This window comes from Muscardinus avellanarius (assembly GCF_963383645.1).
Source record: "Muscardinus avellanarius genome assembly, chromosome: X".
NCBI lineage: Eukaryota > Metazoa > Chordata > Mammalia > Rodentia > Gliridae > Muscardinus > Muscardinus avellanarius.
In genome coordinates, this window is record NC_137792.1 from 116188774 (window position 1) to 116214469 (window position 25696).

At 37.7% G+C, this 25696-nt stretch overlaps 1 protein-coding gene across 1 annotated transcript in view; it reads left to right on the forward strand.

Moving 5' to 3' along the window:
• Window positions 1–25696, forward strand: part of SH3BGRL (SH3 domain binding glutamate rich protein like) — a gene marked incomplete at both ends in the record, with an annotated part of 75719 nt that overhangs the window by 49592 nt on the left and 431 nt on the right. Inside the window, 2 exons of the mRNA XM_080719017.1 lie at window positions 16798–16983; window positions 23402–23482. Of these exons, the coding sequence (XP_080575143.1) occupies window positions 16798–16983; window positions 23402–23482 (267 nt within the window). The remainder of the gene's footprint in view (window positions 1–16797; window positions 16984–23401; window positions 23483–25696) is intronic.

The following is a 25696-nucleotide window of genomic DNA, read 5'->3' on the forward strand; positions in this document are numbered from 1 at the left end:
GAGGTAGAAAAGCCCCTGGGTTCCACCCCCAGTACCACACACACACACAAAAAAAAAACACTGTTATGCAATCCTTTTCACTAAAAATAGTCTAGGACTAGAATCGTTTCCCCAATTCCATATATATATATATATATATATATATATATATATATATATACACACACACACATACAAATATACACATATACACACAAATTGTGTGGTGTTTGAATGTGTGCTCATATGCACTACTGGGAATTGAACCTAGGGACATTCTACTAAGCTACACTTTCATCGCTTTTATTTTTTGTTTTAAAACATTCAAACAGGGTTTCTCTAGGTGTTTGAGAGTCTAATTTTCTGAGGCTAAGTACTAGAATTGCAGGTATATGCCATCACACTCAGCTATATAGGAAGAGATGAGATAGTAGAATGACAGACAGATGGACATAAAACCATCCCAGAGATAGTCACTGCCAACAGTGGGCATGTACTCTTCTAGGCCCCAGTCTACGAATTCAAATTTGTATGTATACATACCGATGTGTTTTTTAAATATAACTGAATAAAATGTAGGTACATAAATATTTAACATGTCAGCGGGCCATGGTGGCGCACGCTTGTAATCCCAGAGTTTGGGAGGCTGAGACAGGAGGGTGGCACAGGTTCGAAGCCAGCCTCAGCTACTTAGTGAGGCTCTCAGCAACTTAGTGAGACCCTCTTTCCAAATAAAGTATAAAATAGGTCTGGAAGTATACCCTGGAGGTAGAAAAGCCCAAGTTCTACACCCAGTACCACCAAAAAAATATTTAAAATGTCTCATATGTATTACTATGTATGTATTAAAGGTGTGTGTGTATGTGTGTGTGTGTGCCCTAATTCAAATTTATCATTAGAACATTCTAAAATTAATGAACACTTTAGATATTTCCATTTTTATCCTCTCCTATACAGCGTGCTTAATATAGATTAAATCAAATAAAATGATAGTAATTATGCTTACATAACATTTTAGTACTAATAGGCACTAAAGCCTTTCCTTCATATACTTTCCTTTCCCTAATGATTGTGTAGTGGTGAATGCCAGCTGTGTTTCTTATTTAAACTTTAGTAATACTAGATTTATTCCAACAAATCATTCCCAGAATCAGTATCAAAATACTTTAAGACAAAAAACCTGTTTAGAGAGAACACGAATACCTTGCAGCTTGTCTAGACTTTAAAATGAGGTCATGATTTCCTTTTTGTCTTTTGGCACACATATGGAGATACGGAGAGAGGTGAAAGATGTAACATTGGTCACAGGAATTGATTTCACCAATAAGCACCCCGCCTCCCGAGGGACTGTCGGATGAATGTGTGATGCTTGGAGGCAGGAACTCGGTCTGATCCAGTCTGGCTTGATGAATTCTCGAAGAATCCATGGCTTGTATTTTAATTTAATTGATTGTTTACAAGTTTACTCACACAGTTTTTTTTGTGTTTAATCAAGTAGTGAGCCAGGTAGCTTTTACCATGCAGCACTACGTTTGAGGCTAAGATTAGTTTCACTTTTAGAAAACTTTTAAGCCAAGAGCTGGGAGCTATATAATATAGAAAATGGGTTGTAGTAGATATTGGCAGAGAACTATTAGATTCTTGCATTTGTGCATATCTTGTGAGCAGAGGCACTGACTGCTTCTATTCTGTATTTTCAAAGATGCAAACAGCCTTTAGATATCCAATATCTTCCCTCCCGAGCAGGGGACAAACTTTCTTACTGCCTAATACAAAACACTTAGGATTCTTAGCCTGCCCCATTGTGTTGCCTTACAGAAATTGAAGATCAGGGAATGGGTACAAGAAAATGTGGATACATTTGGCTACTGTTGTGTCTGTGACCCCGGAGTTTGATGTTTCCTGGCTGTGACCTTCAAACTGGCAGGTCTATACTTGCTGGTTTGAAAGTAGACTAAAATCTCAGACAACATTCTTGACAGTAGACATGCTGTTGTTTTTGATAGGCATAGTCCAAATAACTATGGAAGTAACGAAATTACATAGAAATTCAAAATTAAATGACCCAAGCTGCTTTTGATTTTGCAATCTTTGCTATTTGATTAACTTCCTGAACCATTTGGTTCTGGTCTTATTTACCTAATGAGGTAATACATGGTAATTGTTCTTAGCAGCTAGACAGTTTGGAACAGGCTTTATTGGCTTGAGTCTTGGAGTACATTTATAGTGTTCCCTGGTGAATACTGTTCAGCTAAGGCTTCAGACTAGTTCTTTTTTCTATGGCAAATGGGTTTTTTTTACTTTCTTTTGGTACTGGGGATGGAACCCAAGGGCCTTCTACCTCCAGGCTACACTCCAGACCTATTTTAAGTTTTTATAAACGGTCTCACTGAGGTGCTGAGGGCCTCGCTAAGTAGCTGAGGCTGGCTTTGAACCCGTGCAATCTTCCTGTCTCAGCCTCCCAAGTACTGGGATTAATAGCATAGGCCACCACACCCAGCTGCCATGCTTTCTTGAAAGGAACATTTTTTATTTTCTTGGTATTGGAATCTTATTACCTCCCTGACTTTACAGGCAAAGTAAAAACGTGCTATATATAGCTAAGGGTCTGAAAATATAACATTTTTTTTTTCGTAACCATGGGCCACCTTTAGATATAGAGATTCTGATATGGACCCATAATTAGCTGGATGTGTTTAATCAATTATTTTCCCAGAAAAACCTAGAGAGAATAACCAAGCATGTACAGTACTTTGTGTTTGTAAAAATAAGCAGACCAAGAATTATTTGCCAACTAAGTTTGTGCAATCATGAAGAAGCATTGAAATATACAAATTTTTGATAACAGAAAATACATATTATTTGTGGATTTATTATGAATTCCTTTAAAAAACAAAACAAATTGTAATCATTATATGCTTATATAAAGCCACTGGAACTCCTTTACCTTGAATAGATTTTTCCTGAAGAACAGTTTTTATTTGAATGGCTGTGTTTACTTTTTCAGTATGCAATATACAAAGCCATACCTCTTATCTCATTAAATGGAGTTAGTAAAGTATGCTTTCTGTTAGACAAGGTTGTCATTGTTTGGGAAGCCGATCTAAAATTCTAAAGGAATTAACAGTGAAAATTACCTGGGTACATAATGCATACAAAGATTTGATATATCCTGCTATTGGGCATTTAATAAACTAATAATTACTGAGGATAAACTAGATATAAATAAGTTGAACTGGAACATTGTGTACCCTTTCCATGGTTTTAATCAGTTGTGCCAAAGGCTCATGATTCTTTCCTGCACTTGTTGGTTTGCCATTAGCAATAGGTCAAATCTCCCTGAATCATTCTATTTCGTTGTTCTTGCTGCGGTCACCATCATCCCATTCTTGACTTTGAAAAAGCCATCGCCCTAATTTTATTGTATCAAAAGAGAATTTGTTCCTAACAAAGAGACATTTTACTAGTCTGAAAATGCAGCAGGATCTAATGTAAAACCAGTTTCTCTTCCTTTGGAAACATACAGGGAAGTAGATAAATAATTTTCTTTCGATTTAAAATCATTAAGAATCACATTTCTGAGAATGTGCATGTCGTCTGTGTGGATATTACTGGTCTTATTCATAGAATTATGTGGGGGACTTTCAGAAGTTAAGTTGATGACTTACTACTCATTCTTTCACAATGTTTTTGGTTTTCCTTTTTTCCCTGAAACAAATGTTGGTAGATTTCAACAGTGAACATGATTTAAGTAGTTGAGTCAGTTTTGAGCATAAGGATTAAGGTTCAGATTGACTTAATTTTGGAACTTTTCCTACTGCTGCTTCACACCCATATGATGGGCATGGGGATTCTTTTGCTTTTGGAATAATTTAATAGATGCTAAATAATGTAGCCGATTCAAGAAAAACCGTAATTTTAAAATGTGGCTGGATTTATTTGATGGAAATGACCTTGGAGCTCAGGAAATATATTGTTTGACAATATTTAACTGCTCACCAACTATATCAGTATTGGTGATTGAACTCAGGGGCATTCTATCTCTGAGATGCACCCCTAGCCCTTTTTTATATTTTTATTTTGGACCAGGGTCTTGCTAAGTTGCTGATGGTCTCACTCAGCTGCTGAGGCTGGCCTTGAACCTACAATTCTCTTTTCTCAGCCTCCCAAGTACTGGGATTACAGGTGTGTGCTACCAAACCTGGCTAGGATATTTTTTTACTTTAGTCTTTTCTTTCTGAGCACACCCTGACTATAATGCAACAATGATGTGTCTTGCTAAGTTCTTTGGGGGAAAATTTACAGTTTCTTAGTGGTCCATCAGGCATTTACCGGACATAATGAGCTGCACATTTTTTAGAGCACCATGATATAAGTGAAGAATATAATTAGGCTTTATAATGTTCAAGTGTCAACCCATCATATTACAAACCATTTGCCTATAGACACTTTCTAGTGACTACATTGCTTCCTTTAAATACCTTATCATCATGTGTAGTTTATATGATAATGATAGCAGCTTTAAAAGGTTATATTGAGTTTGCAGAAACAAGTTTATTATGTTTGATTACAAAGTTGAGTTCCTTACTTATAGACCTTCAGTCTTATACTGCCCCAGAAAAAAAGTTTTCTCTATATGATTGATACACTATGGTGTCATTTGTTATCTTTAATAACTTTAGGGCAGGGGTTCTTTCTCAGTTTTATAACTAACAGTTCCTTATGCATATTTATAATATTAGAGCTATTTAATGTATTTATTCATTCACTGCATATTTATAGAATACCTGCTATGGGTCATATATGATAGTAAACACACAAAAAGTTGTGAGCAAGATAGACAAAGTTCCATCCATGGGGGAGCTTATAATTGACAGACGATTTTGTGGCAGGTGGTGCAAAAGGCACATTGCTTCTTTTGTCTATAATTTTCTGTACTGTAATTCTAAGAGGAGAATATTATTACTCTCAAATATAAGACGAGGAATTTGGGGCTTGAAATGGTTAACCAGCTTTCTCATGCATGCATAATTAATGGAGGATCTGAGAACCAAACCCATGTCAGTTTGGTTGTGTATTGGTTTTCTACTCTGTACAGCAAATTACTACAAATGTATTGGCTTAAAGCAATCCATATTTATGATGTTACAGTGTTTATAGATCAGGATCCCTGCAATAACTTAGCTGAATTCTCTGAAAGACCATAATAGAGGGGTCTACTTGGACTGACATCATATGGAGGCTCTTCTGTGGCAGAATCCACTTTCAGTTCCTGTGTTTGTTGGCAGAATCCATTTTAATGAGGTTCTAAAACTTGTGGCAGCTTGCTTCTTCATAGCAAACAAAGGAGAGACCAGTGCTGAGTCTTCTAAAAAAAAACCTGTATAATTTAATATCATCGTTAGAATGACATACCATCACCTTTGCCATCTTCTGTTGGTTATAACCAAGTAGGGAGCCGTGCAAATACTCAAAGTAAGTGGAAATGAATACCAAGAGCTGGAGATCATAGGGAGGCGGGGCACATTAGAGTGTATTTGCCACAGATTCCACATTCTACAGTCTTTCCACTGTACCATGCTGCCTCTAGTAAGAGCATAATATACATGAGTTTAGAGCCAAGTGTGGTGGCTTGTGCCTGTAATCGCAGTATTTCAGAGGCTGAGACAAAGGGATCATATGTTTGAGACCAGCATGTAGTAACTTAGTGAGACTCTCAGCAACCTAGAAAGACCCTGTTTCAAAAACAAAAAATGAAAAAGGACTAGGGAGTATAGCTCAGAGGTAGAGTGCTTCTGGGTTCAATCTCCAGTACCCTAATATATATATATATATCTCAACTGATTTTCAAAAATTGTGCAAAGCAATGTAATGCTACTAGGAACGTTCAGGCATAAAACAAATCTCATGATTCTAGTACAGCACAGGTCTCTTGAGCCAGGAACTAAATACTATCTCTAAGCAGTTCTAATAATTGTTTGAAACTTTTTAGTCTTTTAAAAATATATGTCATTTCTTGAAATCAGAGAAAATCCACGGTTCCCTAGACTTCCTTTTTCACTTTTGATGTCATAGCACTTTTTCTTGCTGCTATATCATTGTACAAGAGTCAGCTACAGTGTGAACATAGCGTTATTTCCTTCAGCCTTATCATACCCATTTTTTTAACCTAGTTGGAATGGTGAGATATGCAGGCAGCTTTGATCCACTCTTGAAAAACAAAACAACAAATAAATACATGAAAAAGTTTCATAATCTCTCTGACCACATAATTCTTCTCTCTCCAAATTCTTTACTTAAACTAGGAACCCAGAAGTGAACTTACCCAACTGAGAACCATACATGTTTCCGTAGCTCTTGGTACACACTACGAAAATGCTTCTGATTTTATTGGATTTTAACTAAATTAACAACCTTCAAAATCACCGAGGCACATGATTATACTATTAGGAATTCTATGACCACTGAAAGTAAGACAATAGCTCTACCTGTTCATCACCCTGGGGTTTTGGTAGAGAGATGCAGAGGGAATTATATTTTCTCCATGAACACGGGCTACCTCTCAGGGTTAGTTTTACCTCATAGTTCAAGAAAAAGCCATGAATCCCCTTAGGATTTATCCTTTCTACCAAATAATGTCATGTATATAGATATACTTTTTCCTGCTCACAGTATGCCTTCCCTACAGTGGAACACATGCTATTCAACTAATGAGGCAATTGGGAAATCTGTATTTCCTTTGTTAGAGAGGTAGATTAGATTACTTATTCCAATGCAATACTTTTATATGTGTCTACTTTAGCAGCACATTTCAGTAGACTTTCCTGAAATAGAAAAGGGAAAGAGAAAAAAAGCAGAGCTAATGTAACACGAAGTAGACTGGCTCAGTCATTCAAAACACTAATAGGAACAAATTAATTGCTGATTACTTTTTTGTGATTCAAGAACTGATAAAGTTTGCGGTTACAGCCTTCTTTTTTTAACGTATCTGTTGTGAGCTGGACAATTTAGCTACCATATTTGGTTCTCATATGCCTGCCCTGTGACCTCACATCAGGCTGTTTGAGTATTTGTGTGTTTTTGCTTCTCCTTATATGGCAAGACTGCCTGTAGAATGTCTGACCGGAATTAGAAGCCCTGTAGCATTTGCAGGAAGTGTGGGCTTAGGACGTAGTTTTGTTGAATTAAGTTTCCTCACTGCCATAATTTGTTGCATAGAGAAGGTAGTGGATTAAAGAATATATTTATTTCCAGGCATTGTGGTGCATGCTTGTAATCCCAGTACTTGAGAGGCTGAGACAGGAGGATCATGGGTTCAAAGCCAGCCTCAACAACTTAACAATGCTTTTAGCAACCTAGTGAGACCCTGTTCCCAAATAAGAAATAAAAATCGGGCTGAGGGTGTAGCTTGGAGGTAGAGTGTCTCTAGGTTCAATCTCCAGTGCCACAAAAAAGAATATATTTTATTAACTAAAATTATCATCGTTTTATATTTTTTAATGGTCATTATAACCACTCAGGTTCTCTCAATTCTGTCATGATCAAGTTTGTCTGAACAATACTGAAGTCTCTACAGAAACCCACTGTAGTGAATCAATAATGATAACGATTAAAGCAGGAAGGAGGGGCTGGAATGAATTGACTTCCTTTTAAATTCTTAGTGCAACCTTAGCTTTTTTTTTCCAGTACTGATTATTTGAACCCAGAGGTATCCACCAGCTACACTAAGGGAGCTGCATTTCAGTCTTTTCTATTTTTTAATTTTGAGAAAAAACATTGTTAAGTTGCTCAACTTGACTTGAACTCACCATCCTCCTACCTCAGCCTCCCAAGTTGCTAGAATTGTAGGTGAAGGCCATTGTGCCTGGCTCTGCATCAAAGTTTAGAAATGGAAGATCTGCCTATGTTATACCAGCACTTGGCGTGGCTATTTAGCTGTGGGACTTGCTTGGAACAGTATGATTTACTTCAAGGAAGGCATTTTCTTTGAGGGCACTCCCCAAGCTTCCAGGACAGCCCAAAGCACCTGTTTTCCTACTGTCCTGGTAGCAATCATTTCCTGTAGCCACTTGTATTCACAAAACACTTAAAATGTTGTGGAAACACTTGGCAATTTATCTCTTCTATTCTTCTTATTGGTCCAAATACATCAAAAGTGTTTCAAATGGAGATAACTTTTTGGGTAATGTCTATGTATTTCATATAAATTATTGATTTTTTGATAACAAATTGAACCCTGGGGCATTCTACCTCAGAGCTGCACCCCTTGTCCTATTTTATTTTTATTTATTTTATGTTTTTTCTTTTTTTGGTGGTACTGGGGGTGGAACCCAGGAGCTTTTCTACCTCTGGGCTATACTCCCAGACCTTGTCCTATTTTATTTTTATTTATTTATTTTTTCTTTTTTTGGTGGACTGGAGGTGGAACCCAGGAGCTTTTCTATCTCTGGGTTATACTCCAGAAAATTATATTTTATTTGGAAACAGGGTCTCACTAAGTTGCTGGGGCTGACTTCAAACCTGTGCGATCCTCCTGTCTCAGCCTCCCAATCTCTGGGATTACAAGCGTGCGCCACCACTCCCGGCTCTATTTTTCATTTTGAAATAGGGATTCTCAGATTCTCTTAAGTTTCTGAGGGCCTCTCTGTATTGCTGAGTCTGGCCTCCAATCTGTGATTCCCCTGCCTAGGCTTCGCAAATACTGGGATTGCAGGCGTAAAGTGATATTACTTTTTAGTATCGCGTTTCACAATGTTTCCCAGGCTGGTCTCAATTAACCATCCTCCTTCAGTCTCCTCAATAGCTGGGACTATAGATGTATGCCATCATACCCACAAAAATTATTGTTTGTAAAGAGATGATCAGCTTTTTATCTTAAGAAAAAAGTTTATACGGAATATAACGAGGATAGTTTGGGAACTATAGTGGAACAAATTTAAGATTTGGAGTTAGACACATCTTAATTGGAATTTCAGACCTGCTACACACTAGTTTTGTGACTGGGTAAATTTCCATAATCTTTTGAGTGTCAGCATTCTGGTACGTAAAATGGGATTGATATTATCTAGCTTAACAGGTCTATTTTAAGTATTACTTGAAATAATATATGTAAAGCACGTACTGTTGCGACTGTACAAATGGTAGCTGTTATTGACCTGAAAGGTAAGAAGACGGTATATGCTGAGATGGGAGGATCGTGGTTCGTGGCCAGCCTCAGCTACTTAGTGAGGCCCTTTGCAACTCAGTGAGACCCTGTTTCAAAATAAATAATAAAAAATAGGGCTAGAGGTGGAGGTAGAATGCCCCTGGGTTCCATCCTCAATATGGGAGAGAGAGAGAGAGAGAGAGAGAGAGAGAGAGAGAGAGAGAGAGAGAGAGAGAGAGAGAGAGAGAGAGAGAGAGAGAGAGAGAGAGAGAGAGAGAGAGAGGATGGTATCTGTCTCCCAGTATATTATTTATTTTATTATTATTATTATTATTATTATTATTATTATTATTATTTGGTGGTACTTGGGTTCCTGGAAACCCTTCTACCTCCGGGCTACACTCCCAGACCTATTTTATACTTTTTATTTTTATTTGGAAACAGGGTCTCCTAAGCCAACGCGCGCAGCTGGCTTCGAACCTGCACAATCCTCCTGTCTCTGCCTCCGAAGCGCAGGGATTACAAGCGTGCGCCACCTCACCTCGTGCTGCTGTCTCCCAGTATTTTCAGAACATAGTTGCAACTTGAGAGTACCATGGATTTGGAAAAAAATTACTAAGCACTTCTTGATACTTCAAAATCTCTTTTTTTATTTGGGTGAGGCTGTAGCTTCTGTGAGACCCAAAGCCCTAAATCTTGTACAACTTTGAGCTGCAATCATTTTGTGTTTTGGGTAGAGCCCCTGCTGTCTCTCTGTCAAGGAATATGCTTGAATTTAGAGACGCTAGAGCTCTGGAAGTGTCTGAAAGCTCAAGCTTTCAATCAGCTTTGTTCTAGGATTTATAAGTGTTATTTTAGAGAATATGGGGATGGACAAGTATGTGTGTGTGACAGTAATTATTAACACTATATAGCTGTATTCAAATCTTCAGTAAACGAAGAGCAGGGACATTGAAAAAGGTTTGGGTAAACCATAACTGAACTCCTGTAATAAATAGGATTCTCTTTTTATTTGCCTTACTTTATTTTTTATTTTTTAAACAAATTTTATTGCACATAAATGGTATACATTTAAACTATATTTGGTGCCCTCTCCCCCCCGCCCCTGTTTTCCCTTCCCCCCTCCCACCAATGGTTGTCCAGGGTAACCATGTCATATTAATAATTTTACACATATTTGGATTGTAGACCCTCATTAATCAAGATCGGCCTTCCTCCTCTCCTATCTTTCCATTCAAACTTTGCTGATATTTCCCCTCCATTATCGGGAGTCCCACTGGTATCTTCTGTGTTTCCTAGTTTGGGCATATTAGAGGAAACATATGTACCTTCTCCTTCTGTGGTTGGCTGATCTCATTTAACATAACGTTCTCCAGGGCTTTCCATCTTCTTGCAAATGATATAATTTTGTTCTTCTTTATGGCTGAATAGAATTCCATTGTGTGTATTTCCCAAAATTTTGCTATCCATTCATCTGTTGATGGAGATCTGGGTTGGTTCCATATTTTGGCTATTACAAAATGTGCTGCTATGAACATGGGTATGCATATGCTAACGTAGTATTTTGATTTCAACCCCTTTGGAAAGATACCCAGGAGTGGTATAGCTGGATCATATGGTGGATCTATTCCCACCTTTCTTAGGAATCTCCACACAGATCTCCATAGTGGCTGAACTAGTTCCCACCAACAGTGTAAAAGAGTTCCGTTTTCCCCACATCCTGGCCAGCATTTGTTGTTTTTTTTTTTTTATTTCTTTATGCTTGCCACTCTGTGGTTAGATGGAATCTCAGTGTAGTTTTGATTTGCATCTCCCTGATGGCCAGTGATGTAGAACATCTTTTCATGTATCTATTGGCCCTTTGTATCTCTTCTTTAGTGAAGTGTCTATTCAGTTCATTTGCCCTAAATGGGATTCTCTTTAATCCATTTTGTATAATCCATCAATCTAATTTGATACTTGAGATGTTTAATTTAGGGAATTGTTAAGACATATTTCCAAATTAAACTATGAGAAATTCAGCCCTTCCAGTCTCAAAGACTTTTGAATACACAAAATAGGTTTCTGATTATAACCATCTGACTTTTCTCAAATTTCCTGGGAACTCTAAATAAAAAGTGTTATTAGATTTCCAGTGTGAGAAGGAGTTTTTAAAAGAGCACTTGGCCTGAGTATAGTCTGGACTTCCTTCCTTCCAAATGTACAGTGTATAAGGGGGGAAATAGTACAGAAACATGGCAGATACTCTCTTAACCAAGTAATCAAGTTTCATATCACTTTTCTTAAGTCATGTTACCATCATAGGCTCTGTGATGTGATATGAAAGGCTTTATATTTGTCCACAAGATCTATAACTCCAGTCCAATCATCAGTAAAGCAGACAAACCTGACTAGAGAGTCATTATAAATACTGGACCAGTACTCCTCAAAACTGTCAAGGTTATAGGAAACAAGAAAGGTCTGAGAAACAGACTAGATGAAATGAAGGGGACAAGATGACTAACAGTAATGTGTCATCCTAAAAGGAAATGAAAAAAAGTATACTGAGTGGAAAAACTGGTGACCTTTGAATAGGCTTAGGTTTATTAACTAGTATTGTACCAATATTGCTATCTTGTTGTGACAGATACAACCACTGTGATGTAACTGCTGTGACATAAGATGTCTATAAGAGGGGAAACTGAGTGAGGGGTATATGGAGACTATGCATTATATTTGCAACTTTTCTGTAAATATAAAATTAATCCCAAATTAAAGTTTATTCAAATTAAAAATGAAATAATCACCTCAGTGGTGCTAAATTTAAAAGAAAGTTGTGAGATCAATTAATATTGAGTATCTGCTTTGTGTCCAGATCTTTGGTAAGCACTTTGTGGAGAAACTGGAGCAAAAGATATGGCCCGTACATCCAGGTGCCTCAGCAGCTAACTGAAAAGATGCTGCTTTGACATGTTGAAATGACTAAAACTGTTCTTATCAGTAATACTCCCTTAGCCTCATCTTCATTTCTCATGACTGTAGTTACCCATGGTCAAATGCTATTGGAAAAGTCTAGAAATAATTTGTAAAATTTAAAGTGACATTCTTAGTAGTATAGTGACTCCTCATGCTGTCTTGATCATCTCATCTGGGATAGGAATTACTGCTTTGTTTAGCACATGCATGCTCTACACACTACCCGCTGAAGGCAGTTAAAAGGGAAGGAAGGAGTCAGAGAGAGAGAGAGAGAGAGAGAGAGAGAGAGAGAGAGAGAGGGAGAGAGAGATTGAGATTCACCTATCTTTTATTACTATATAGATATATATTTGTACTATATATGTATATACCATATATATTATGTGTGTGTGTGTGTGTGTGTGTGTGTGTGTGTGTGTGTGCGTGTGTGTATGTGGTACTGGGGATAGATCCCAGGGGCATTGCACCTCCTAGCTACACCCTCAGCCCTATTTTTTTGGTGGTACTGGGGTTCCTGGAAGCCCTTCTACCTCCAGGCTACACTCCCAGACCTATTTTTATATTTTTTTAAAAATATGGAAACAGGGTCTCCTAAGCCAGCGCACACGGCTGGCTTCGAACCTGCACGATCCTCCTGTTTCTGCCTCCCAAGCGCGGGGATTACAAGCGTGTGCCACCATGCCCGGCCTTCTCAGCCCTATTTTTTATTCTTTATTTTGAAACAGGGTCTCACTGAGCAGCTGAGGCTGTCTGTCAACCGTGATCCTCCCGTCTCCGCCTCCCGAATGCTGGGATTACAAGTGTGCACCACTATGCCCAGCCATATGATTTCTCTTTAAGTTGGAAAAGTCTAGGCAAAATCCTAAAGAAGATAAAGAAATATCACAGTCATATTTATGGGCTTCTCTGCAGACAGTCTCTTCCTCCACTCCAAATGTCCAGCTCTCTCCCCTTTCTGTGAAAACCAAAGAAGTGAGTCAATAATAGTAGGGTTGCAAGTATCTAGAGAAGAATTTCATTTTTGAGCAAGATGTTACTCTCAATGATCCTCATTTCATAACCTCCTGGATCGGTACATAAAGCCATCTCTGAAGGAATGAGACATGAAGTAAACTTCATTCTGATTGGAAAAAAGGGTGAAGTAAACTTCATTCTGATTGGGAAAAAGGGTGTGTAGATGACAGTTCCAGTTATATAGGGAAGGTAATGCAGCACAGGTATGTCATCGTCAAGAAAAACCATTGGGCATGACAATACTGTCTTTACTCTGATCACCTTAAGACACAGCTCTTTTTGAACAACCATTTTGAAATATCTACTTTCTTTGCTTTTTATAGTATAACCTATTTTTTAAATTACTTAATGCTTAACATGTCTTTAGAATTGGTATTACAAATATGATTGTGGTTGAAATGCATCTAAGAGGCTGGGCTCAGTGGCACATACCTGTAATTCCAGTACTTGGGAAGCTGAGACAGGAGGATCACAAGTTCAAAGCCAGCCTCAGCAACACAGGAAGGCTTTGAGGAATTTAGCAAGACTCTTCCTCTTTCCAAATAAATACAAAACAGGGCTAGGAGTGTAACTTAGAAGTAGAATGCCCCAGGGTTTAACTCCAGCACCACGGGACAAAACAGGAGTCAGGCATGATGGCGCACACCTGTAATCCCAGTACTTGAGAGGTTGAGGCAGAAGAAATATATGTTTCAGGCCAGCCTCAGCAACAGAGTGAGACTTGTAGCAACATAGTGAGACCCTGTTTCAAAACAAAATATAAAAGGGCTTGGGTTGTAACTCAGAGGTAGATAGAGCATTTTTCATTGTATAGTAGTAAAATATAGCAAACCTTATAACTTTATATTTTGTTCTCTTGCTGGCACATCTTGGAACATCTATCAAGAAATCTCTAGGGTGTCAGGGGTGGAGGTGGGAGAAGAAGAGGAAAATTCAGAAGAGTCATCTTAAACACTCCGGGTGGCTACTTGTAGGTAGAGATATGAATTACAGGTTTTACATGGCTGGTTGTGACCAAGGCACTTTTGAAAAGTGCAAGCTGAAAACAAGTGTTTCTAACTGTGGTTGTGCCCTTTAGAATAACAGTAAGAAGCCAGTGGCTTAAGGACTCAGGGCACTCATTTAAAAACACATAAGGATCCCTCTGGTTACCAGGGAACTACATAAGTGACAGCATTGCACTGGTCTAGTGCCAAACATACTAACTAGGCTTTCAGATTTGCTTTTCCTTTTAGGTACATTTTTTAAGTGGATTACTAAAAGACTGAAAAAGGCAGCTTTAAATGCCATTTGTTCATTCCTTTTACACCCCACTGTTAAATCATTAGGCACAGGATAGGCAAATATAGGCCTATTCGTTTTCTAAAAAGAAAATTGGCCCTTCATAGGTGACATTTGAAATAAACAGCCGACTAGAGTCTATATTTCTGATTTTTCTCCATGAGGAAGTTGACTGGGTTTTAAATTATTACTTGTTTAAAAAAAGATACAGTACATACTCATATAATTATTTTACGCATATATATACATCAATTGTGTAAGAAATTTAGTGGTAGAAATTATGAACAGGAATTTAGAAAGTTCCCAAGTTTGTTTGTGGTACTGGGGATTGAAATCAAGGGTGTTTTACTTCTGAGCTGTACCCTGATCCCTTTTTATGTTTTAATTATAATTATTTTCGTGGTACTAGGGATTGAATTCAGGTGTATTCTACCTCTGAGATAAACCCCCATTCCCATTTTGTTTTTATTTTAAAACAGAGCCTTCCTGAGTTGCTGAGGCTGTTCTTGAACCTGGAATCCTCTTATCTCAGCCTCCTAGGTACTAAGATTACAAGCATGTGTCACCACATCCAGCTTCATGTTATTTCTTAAAATAAAACATATGTACTAGCTTTAAATGGTATGATATTCTCTATAAATTAACACCTATCATTTTTTAAGATGCTTTTTTGATGGAGACTGAGTGGGGGGATCTGCCTCTAGTCCTTTTTCTTTTTTATTTTGAAACAGGGTCTTATTACATTGCTGAGGCTGTCCTTGAACCTGCGACCTCCTGTTTCAGTCCACACAAATCCTGGGATTCCAAGCATGCACCACCATGCCCATCACCAAGTGTGTTTTGTAATATTGTACCATCATTGTTCTAGCACAATATGTTATCACTTTGTGCACTCAGTTTTCATAGCTGGCCAGTTTCTAAACTGTTTTTGTGATACTGAGGATGGAACCCATGGCTTTGCTTGCTCATGTTTGGACAGAAATACGATTTCTGTGCTTGTGTGCATGTATATGGGGGAATGGGAGGTAAAATTGTAAGAAATAGTGTGTGAATTTCCTAACGTTGCATTTTGGTTCCCATTGGCAGGTCTGCTTCTATTCATTTTTAAAAATTTTTTTGTGTCCCATGTGTAGTTATTGTCGTTGGTACCTCCTTCTCCTCCTTCTTCTTTTACTTTGGCACCGGGGATTGAACCCATGGGTGTTTTACCTCTGAGCTATACCCCAGCCCTATTTTTTTTTAAATTTTGAAATAGGGTCTTGCTAAGTTGCTGAGACTTATCTTGATCTCCAATCCTCCCATCTCAGTCTCCTAAGTGCTAGAATTACAGCCATGTACCACCATGCATGGCCTGTGTATCTTCTTAATGTAATTCCACAAGTAAATTTGCTTGAATTCTCTGTACTTCATAAATATTTAGAGAATGGTTTAAAATATGTGTAAATTGTTATCTATGCATGAATTCAAATTCCCAAAAATAGCATCCCAGAGGAGAATCCTAATTATCACATATTAATTTTATTATTTCTAAATCTGACTCCTAGGTGTGATAAGGAGACTAAATCTAATTTATAGTAGCACAAATACATATGAAAGATATCTCAGCAGCACATGGTAAGGGCTGAGGAATGGTACAGGTGTGCTCCAAACATAGTCTACCAATAAACTTAGCTCTTGCATCTTCTTATTTGGTTTCTTTTCTGAACAGAAAACAGTTACTTGAGTACAGACACTTGTATTATACTCAAGAAAAGTCTCATTTCTGATGACTATAAGATGCCTATTAAGATGATAAGTAAACTCAGGCCATTTGGAAAGATGTTTAACAAGAGCTGAAACTAAAGAATGCCTATAAATAATCAGAAAACTTTTGAATTAACTGCACTTCTTTTAGTCATTGATAAGCATTAGTTAGCCTTGTATCAGCATTACTAGATATGGGGACTTTCATTGGAAAAAAGAAAAAAAATAGGATCATTGGGCTAAAAGCTCTTAACCCCATTTGTGAGGTATCATTAAAAAGAGAATGAATAAAGAGAGAAACCCATATCTTCTGTGAAACCATAATTTAGTGTGTGTGTGTGTGTGTGTGTGTGTGTGTGTGTGTGTGTGTTTTACTGGGGAGTAAATCCATGGGCTTTTGGCTTCTAAGTGGCATTCCCAGTGCTCTTTGATTTTTTTTTTTTTTTGAAATAGGGTCTTGCTAAAATTGCTGAGGCTGGCCTTGAACCTGTGATCCTCCTGTCTCTGACTGCCATGTATGGGAATTCAGGCGTAAAATTCCCAGACAACAATCATAAATTTTGATCCATGTTTTAATTCAGTTCTGCTAGCTCATAAACACTGACTTTTATTAAACTTTTAAAATAAAAACAACAAAAGCTATTTGCTCAGAATTTGGTTTCTTGTCATTTGGGTCCTAGATTAAGAAGAAACAGCAAGATGTACTTGGTTTCTTAGAAGCCAACAAAATAGGATTTGAAGAAAAAGATATTGCAGCCAATGAAGAGAACCGGAAGTGGATGAGAGAAAATGTACCGGAAAATAGTCGACCAGCCACAGGGTACCCCCTGCCGCCTCAGATTTTCAATGAAAGCCAGTACCGTGGGGTAAGAAAATTATTTAAATTCTTTTTTATCATAATGCACTGCCTTAAGTCTATCCTATTATTTTTATCCTCACCTTTAAATATGCATGTAGTCATTTCTCCTGCCTAAACATCTCTTGTCTGCATTCATCCTAAGCAGCTAGATTATTATGCCCTCTAATAGGAAGCAAACAGGTGAAATATCTACAAAAAATGCTTATGCATGTATAAATACAAACCTAGTACTCACTAAAGTTGCCTTTGTATTCCTTCGTGTTAATTCCAACCAGAGCATATGCATTGTTACTGGTGTGTACATGGAGGAACCTCTGAAAAGAACTCAGCAGCTTTGGTTATTTAAAAAAATATATATATGTCGATCTTGGGGTTGGATGTTGGTGCATGCCTACAATCCCAGTACTTGGGAGGTTAAGAGGATTGCAGAATCACGGATAGCCTCAGCAACTCATAGAGACCTTTCTTCAAAACAAAAATAAAAGGGGGCTGGGGAAGGTAGCTTATAGGTAGAATGCCCTGGTTTTAATCACCATACCACACTAAAAGAAACAAAATTTGAGAAAAGCTAATATCCTCAGCCCTTTTTATTTTGAAACAGGGCTTCACTAAGTTATTGAGGCTGGTCTCGAACCTGAGCCTTCAAAGTCTTAGGATTACAGGTGTGTGCCACTGCTCCTAACAGGAATATCTTATTTTCTGCTTCAAGCTAGTAATACTTATATCTTGGTATCATTAATGGATTTTCATGAAAGCTTTGTGACGGGGATTTTCATGTATACCATCTCATCTAGTCATCATTTTAACCGTGGAATTGTTGCTGTCATCCTTAATTCTTCATTCACTAAATATTGAAATAATGTCTGTAGCCCATGGCCATTGTAGGGTCCATGGCAAGTATAGGTGTAAATAAAACACACATTTTTCTCTTGAGAAGCTGATTGGGAGTAGGAGTGGGAAGAATCATACAAACCTGAAACAATTAGAGTGGTTAAAAAGCTCACATATATGTGATATCATAGTACAGAAAGCAAACAAATGAGCCATAGGAATTTGGACTAAAGAAATAATTACATGCTTGGTCCTCAGATAAGAGTATGACTAAGGAACAATTGTTTTGAGAGGCACCGATCCAAATCTTCTACCTCATAGATTTATATAAGAGTTAAAATGGTACTTTTTATTTATTTTTTGCAGTGCTGGGGATGGAACACAGAGGCAATTCTGAGCCACACCCCCAGCCCAATTTTTTAATTCTTTATTTGGAAACAGGGTCTCACTGAGTTGCAAGGACCTCACTAAGTAGCTGAGGCTGTCCACGAACTGCCATCCTCCTGTCTCAGCCTCCCGAATGCCAAGAGTGCTCCACTACGCCCAGCGAGAAGGGTACTTTTTGTAGTGTCCTTCCTGTGCAAATTTTGAGCATCTACATGAGAAATATGACAAAAATGGGAAAGTTTATTGGGATACAGTGTTTTTTCTGTTAGCAAATTTGTTGCTTCTATGGAGGAGATTTAAAACTGGAGATTTGATCTGCCTCTGCACTCAAATCCAGTATGGAAAGACATACCCTACAGATAAGTTGAAGGTATTTAAGATATTGTCTTGGGTGATGAAACTACAGTGCCTATGTATTTGAAATTTCTGTAAATCATTCAGTCTCTGGAGCTGGAAGAGGCCTTAGAGATCAGGCACTCCAATCTAAGCCAGTATATATTGTCTTGCTTTCTTGATTAAAATTTAAACATTTTTAAATGACACATAGATTTGTACATATTTCTGGGGTATGATATAATGTTTTCTCACATGTATATATTATATAATGTTCAAACCATGGTAAACATATCTTTCTCTGTAATCCCAACACTTGTGAGGCTGAAACAGGAGGATCACAGGTTCAAGGCCAGCACCCAGTAAGTTAGTGAGATCTTGTTTCAAAATAATTAATAAAAGGCCGGGCGTGGTGGCGCACGCTTGTAATCCCCGCGCTTGGGAGGCAGAGACAGGAGGATCGCGCAGGTTCGAAGCCAGACATGCGCGCTGGCTTAGGAGACCCTGTTTCCAAATAAAAATGTAAAAATAGGTCTGGGAGTGTAGCCCGGAGGTAGAAGGGCTTCCAGGAACCCCAGTGCCACCAAAAAAAATAATAATAATTAATAAAAAGGGCTGGGGTGTAGCTCAGATGTAGAATGTCCCTGGTTTCAATCCCAAGTAAAACACACACACACACACACACACACACACACACACACACACACACACACACTCTGGAGCCAACTAATGATACTTTGACTATAGCATACTTGAAATAGAGACATCTAGAGCCCCCTACAGCATTGTGTGATTTGATTTCAGTTCAGATGAAGACCTGCTTACTTTCCTATGAATGTAAAGACTGACACTAGCTGTTTTCATTGTTTTATGATAGTAAAAATTCCTCCTATGTAACTCATAGTTTCTTGTAACTAGCATTTTGAGGCTTCTCCCAAGTGGTTGAGTACAGTTACATTATATATTATTTACCTTGGATAGCGTATCATTCATCCCTCTCAGCATGGAATTAGTGTCAGTATCCAGTTATTTTCACTTTTTAAAAAGTGAACTCTAAAAATGTAGAAGGTAAAAGATATCCTGGTATCACCATTCTCTCTGCTTCTGAGATTGTTTTTTTAGATTCCACATATGAATGAGAATATACAGTTTTTTGTGTTCTATAGTTGGCTTATTTCACTTAACATACTGTCCTCCTAGTTCACCAATGTTGTCACAAATGACAGGAATGTGTGTGGGAGGGGGATACTGGAGACTGAATCCAGGGGCATTCTACCTCTAAGCTACATTCCCAACCCATATTTTTAAATAGAATCTCATTTTCAATAGAATCTCATCCATTAAAAGGCAATTAGGTTGTTTCTACATCTTGGCTGTTGTGAATAGAGCCTCAGTTAATGTGAAAGTGCAGATAACTGTTTGATAGACTGATTTTATTTTTTATATATACCTAGAAGTGGGATTATTGAATTATATGATAGTTCCATTTTTAATGTTCTTAGGAACCTCAATCCTGTTTTCTCTTTCTTCTACATTCTTACCTTCTGTCTCTTTTTGAAAAACTAATTCTTATCAAGATGTGGGAGCTAACTCATATAATCTCAGTATTTGGTAGGCTAACACAGGAAGGATTGCAGAGTCAGGGCCAACTGTAGCAAAGCAGGACTTTTTTGCAATTTAGCAGAAACCTTTTTTCCAAAAAAAGTTCCTGGGAGTGTAGCTCAGCTGAAGAATGTCCCTGGATTCAATTCCTAGTACCAAAACAACAATAACAAACCTCATTCTCACAGGTTTGAAGTGGTATCTCATTGTAGTTTAATTTATATTTCCCCGATGATTAATTATAGTAAACATTTTTTGTAGTTCTGTTAGCGCTTTGTATGTCTTCTTTTGGGACATGTCTAGTCAGGTCTTTTGTTGCATTCTTAATTAAGTTAACTCTCATTTATTAATATTTAATTTGTATTTGTGCACTGTAGCTTTGCCTCTTCCTTTTCTACATTAACTTATCATAGTTTGGTAGAACACACACACACACACACACACACACACACACACACACACACATACTCCCTTAGTAGGTAATTTTGTCTTATAAATAGTTTTATTATGTTTAACATAATCCCTAAAATGCAAAAGTACTATTTACAACACTTTAATTTAATGGTTAAATTAACAGTCACTAGAGTTGACTCTTTTGGTTAACGATTTTCTGTGAATTTTAACACATGCATGGATTTGTGTAACCAGTACCTCAATTAAAATAGAGAAGTATTTCAAAAATTATCATGTTTTCCCTTTGTAGTTATAAATGTTACCCACTCCTACCTCCTGGGAAGCACTAATTGTGTGTTTTGGAGAAGGTCATATAAGTGGATTCGTACAGTATTTAACTTTTGAGACTGGCCTCTTCTAGGTAATTTAGTGCACTGGAGCGCATCCAAAGTCATTGCATGTATGAATCATTTGTTCTTTCATGCTGGGTTTTGTGGTATATGCCTGTAATTCCAGCAACTCAGAGGCTGAGGCAGGATTGCAAGTTCAAGGCCAGGTTGGGCAACCTAGGAAGACTATGTCTCAATATTAAAAAAAAAAAAAAATAAGAAGGGCTAGAGGTAGAGCTCCCCAACGTCTGCAATTCCCGATACCACAAAAAGAAAATTAAAATTTGTTCCTTCATATTACCGAGTAATATATGATTGTACAGATCTACCACGGTTCATTTAACTACTATATATTGATCATGATTTGACAATTATGACTACAGCTGCTTTAAAATATGCATTCTGTGTTTGTATGCAAAGCAAATTTCATTTGTTGAAGGTAAATGTCAGGAAATATTATTGCCTCATATAGTAATTGTTCTTTTAAATTTGAAGAAACTGTCAAAACACTTACAGATTGGCTATGCAATTTTATATTCTCCTGTGTGAACATTCCTGTTACTCAGTATCTTCTCTGGCTCCAAAAACCCAATTGAGTTTTTGTTTTTGTTTTTGTTTTTTGGCACTGGAATTGAACCCAGGAACATTCTACCTTTGAGCTATACTGTCAGATATGTGTGTGTGTGTGTGTGTGTGTGTGTTATATACATATTATATATATATCATATATAATATATATATATATATATATATATATATATATATATATATATATATTGTGTTTTTGTGGTGTGGTACTGGGGATGGAACACAGGGGCCTTCTACCTCTGGGCTACACTCCCAGACCTATTTTATATTTTATTTGGAATCAGGGTCTCAAGCCAGGTGAGGCTGGCTTCAAACCTGCGCAATCCTCCTGTCTCAGCCTCCCAAGCATGGGAATTACAAGCATGTGCCACTATGCCCGGCTTCTTATTTTATTTTGAAACAGGGTCTCACTAAGTTGCAGAGAGCCTTACCAAGTATATGAGGCTGGCCTCGAACCCGTGAGCCTCTGGTCTCAGCCTCTCTAGTACTAGGATTATAAGCATGCACCACTATACCCGGTTCATCGGTTTTTGAATGTTTTATTTTTTGCAGTGATCAGAATAAAACCCAGGGCTTTGTGTATGCACTCTGCCACTGAGCTACATACTTGTTGCAATTATTAGTCTTTAAAACTAATCTGATATTTCCTAGCAGTCTTAATTTGTAACTGTGTAATCATTATTGCTATTGAAAACCAATTTGTGTGCTTATTTGCCTTCTTTATTTCGTGTTTAGGTAATTCCCTCACTTTTAATTGGGATATTTATTTTATTGCCATTAGGTTTTGTGAGTTTTATATATTCTGACTGCAAGTTCTTTGCTATGTATGTGCTTTGCAAATACTTTCTTCCTGCCTGCAACTCATCTTTTCATTCTCTTAATACCATCCTTCACAAAGCCACTCTTTTAATTTTGACGACGCTGAAATGAATTCTGAATATGAGGGAAATGACTATTCAGCTATTTCATGGGATCAGATCCAAACTTTGAGAAGTCATCAGTGGCTTGAAAGGTTCTGAACATTTTACTTCCAGATTTTGCAGTTGCCCAGTAAATAAAAAAGTGCTTGTAAAGAACTGTGTAATTGGTAAACTGTTGGTGAGGAATTCACTAGAGAAGCCAACAAATAATGAGACATTTCAGCTTGAAGAAATCAGGCAAAATGCCAAGCTCCTCTCTGTATCCCTGAAAATCCAATCGTAGACAATGGCTATATTTCTAAATAGGTTTGCTGTTGATAATAAGTCTCATTCAAATTAAGGCAGGTCTACTTGTTTTTGCTTTTGGAGAAGACTTGGTAGTTTAGAGATGACAGTGGGAAGCCTAATTAAATGCAGTTATATGAGTCTTCTCTTGGATCTCCAACGTTGAAAACCCTTCATGGTTTTGTCGTTCGGATCATATCTCGTGCACATTTCATTATCTTTCCCCAAACAGAGGGCAGGCTATTCTTTTGGGCTTGGGCATATAGAGTTAATACGTGGTCTACTATAAACTCTGAGGAAATCGCTATCTAAATTATTACTGGTAGAGAAATATGAGGAACTGGAACAAAGGTCTCCCACCAGAAATAAACAGTATCTTATTGGGAAATAGTTGGATTTTTTGGGTAGAAGAAGAAGCTGCAGGCAGACGTCAGTTTTATGTGATATGGAATAAACCAGTTATTCTGCAGATTTTGGCCACAGAACAGCATACTTTCTAGCCCACATAACATGAGGTTTAGATGCCTTATCTCTTTACTGATACTCTTTCCAGAACTCTAGCACTGTGGAAGTTATCCTGTCTGCCCTCAGTGAGGCAGTGGATCTTGTCAGGTAGTCAGGTCATTATGAATAGATCTCTTTTCTTTCTCTTGTTGGTTTTAACATTGCTAATTATTCTTGCCTTCCTTTCACCAAGGACTATGATGCCTTCTTTGAAGCCCGAGAAAACAATGCGGTATATGCCTTTTTAGGCCTGACAGCACCACCTGGTTCAAAGGTATGATTCTTTCTTCCTGCTTTATGGTGCATTTTATTCCTGCTAGATTTTTATATGATAATACTCCTTGTTTATTGATAGAGTTATAAACTATCAGACATTGTGTATATAATTAAATCAAAGTAGTTTTCCCCATCCTGTTTTGGCTTCCTACATTTGATTATACTCCCTATGTAAGTCCTGTGACACAGGGCTGTGATCCCAATATTTGGGAGGTGGAGTCAGGAGGATCACAAGCTCAAGGCCAGCTTCAGAAACTTAGTGAACCTGCAGAAACATGGTGGCGCACGATTGTAATCCCAGCATTTGGGAGGCTGAGACGAGGATCACAGGTCACAGGCAGCCTCAGCTACTTAGGCCCTTTGCAACTCAGAGAGACCTTGTCTCAAAATAAAAAATAAAAAAGAGGGTTGGGGGTGTAGCTGGAAGTAGAATGCCCTTGGGTTTCATCTCTAGTACTGAAACAAAACCTTAGTGAGACCGTGTTTCAAAATAAAAAATAAAGTCTTAGTTTGTAGCTTGAAGGTAGATAGCCCTTGGAAGAGGGAGAGAGGAAGGGAGTAAAGGAGTCTCACAGCCGTAGAATTTATGAGAAATTTTAGCAAAATAGCCAACCTTGATCTTGTGTTACTTTAGGTACTTTTCAGAGGTTTTGGTGCGCATAGGAAGAAAAGATTCACATTACGGCATATTCACATTATTTTACAGTAGCTCCACTACTATATGATTTAGGCCTCTCAGAGGTCTTATTACAAACTGTGTTGTGCTGTGTGAGGTATTGTTGTAGGCTTGTTTCATGAAGTGCATAATGTGGGTACAAAATAAATATATTTATTTTGAAAGACAAATACAACATTAGAAACTTAAAAAGAGCTTAGAGACTTTTCTTCCTTTTCTTCCCTCCATACTTTTATTCCTCCCTTCCTTTGCACAGACATTTAAGAAAGTGATTAATAACGTTTTATCTGATATGTTAAAGATGTATTAAGAACAAATTACACTGCCCCATGCATGGTGGCACATGCCTATAATTCTAATACCTGGGAGGCTGAGACGGGAGAATTGCAGACTCAAGGACAGCCTCAGTAATTTTGCAAGAATCTATTTTGTTTCAAAATAAAAAGAGTTGGTGTATAGGTTGGAAATGGAATCTCCATGTATTCCACCCCAAGTACAAAAAAATGTACAGTGACCTCTCTTCCTTCCTTGTTTCCTTCATTCTTGCCTTTTCTTTTTATTTTCTTAGTGAAAATCCAGCATGTCTTTTTGCCTTTTCCTCTTTTGTACCTGGTCTCATAAGCTCATTTTAGAATATTTTGTTGCTCCTGACTCCCCCTAAGATTGTCATATGTCCAATTAGTGGCAGGTATTCAGAGTATTATTGTCTGACTTATTTAATTTCTACAACTTATTTCTGATATTTATTTTGCCAAAGTCACTCTTGCCACCAATCATTAGTTCAATATTTCCTTAAAACTTATTTCATGTTCAGCCGGGCATGGTGGCGCACGCTTGTAATCCCCGCGCTTGGGAGGCTGAAACAGGAGGATCGCCCAGGTTCGAAGCCAGCCTCAGCTACTTAGTGAGACCCTGTTTCCAAATAAAAAATAAAATAGGTCTGGGAGTATAGCCCAGAGGTAGAAAGCCTCAGGGTTCCACCCCCAGTACCACCACCACCAAAAAAAAAAACCTTATTTCATGTTCAAGTATTATATTGGGAAGCAGAACATAGATGTAGCTGAGAGTGCTCACCTACTGTTATTAAACAAAACAGCTACAGTATTTGAGTGAATAGTACACTTTCTTTTTTTTTTTTTTTTTTTTTTTGGTGGTACTGGGGTTCCTGGAAACCCTTCTACCTCTGGGCTACACTGCCAGACCTATTTTTACACTTTTTTTAAATTTGGAAACAGGGTCTCTTAAAGCTGGCTTCAAACCTGCGCGATCCTCCTGTCTCCGCCTCCCAACCGCGGGGATTACAAGCATGTGCCACCACGCCTGGCAATAGTATACTTTCTAAATAATTTAAACTATAACTTAAGAAAACTCAACTAACTAAACTTTAAGTAACAAGTCGATTTTATGAAAAAATCATTCCAAATGAAAACGAGCTCACTATTTTTGAATAAAATATTAATTATAGATGGATGTGGTGGCACATGCTTGTAATCCCAGTGTTTGGGAGGCTGAGACAGGAGGATCACACAGGTTCAA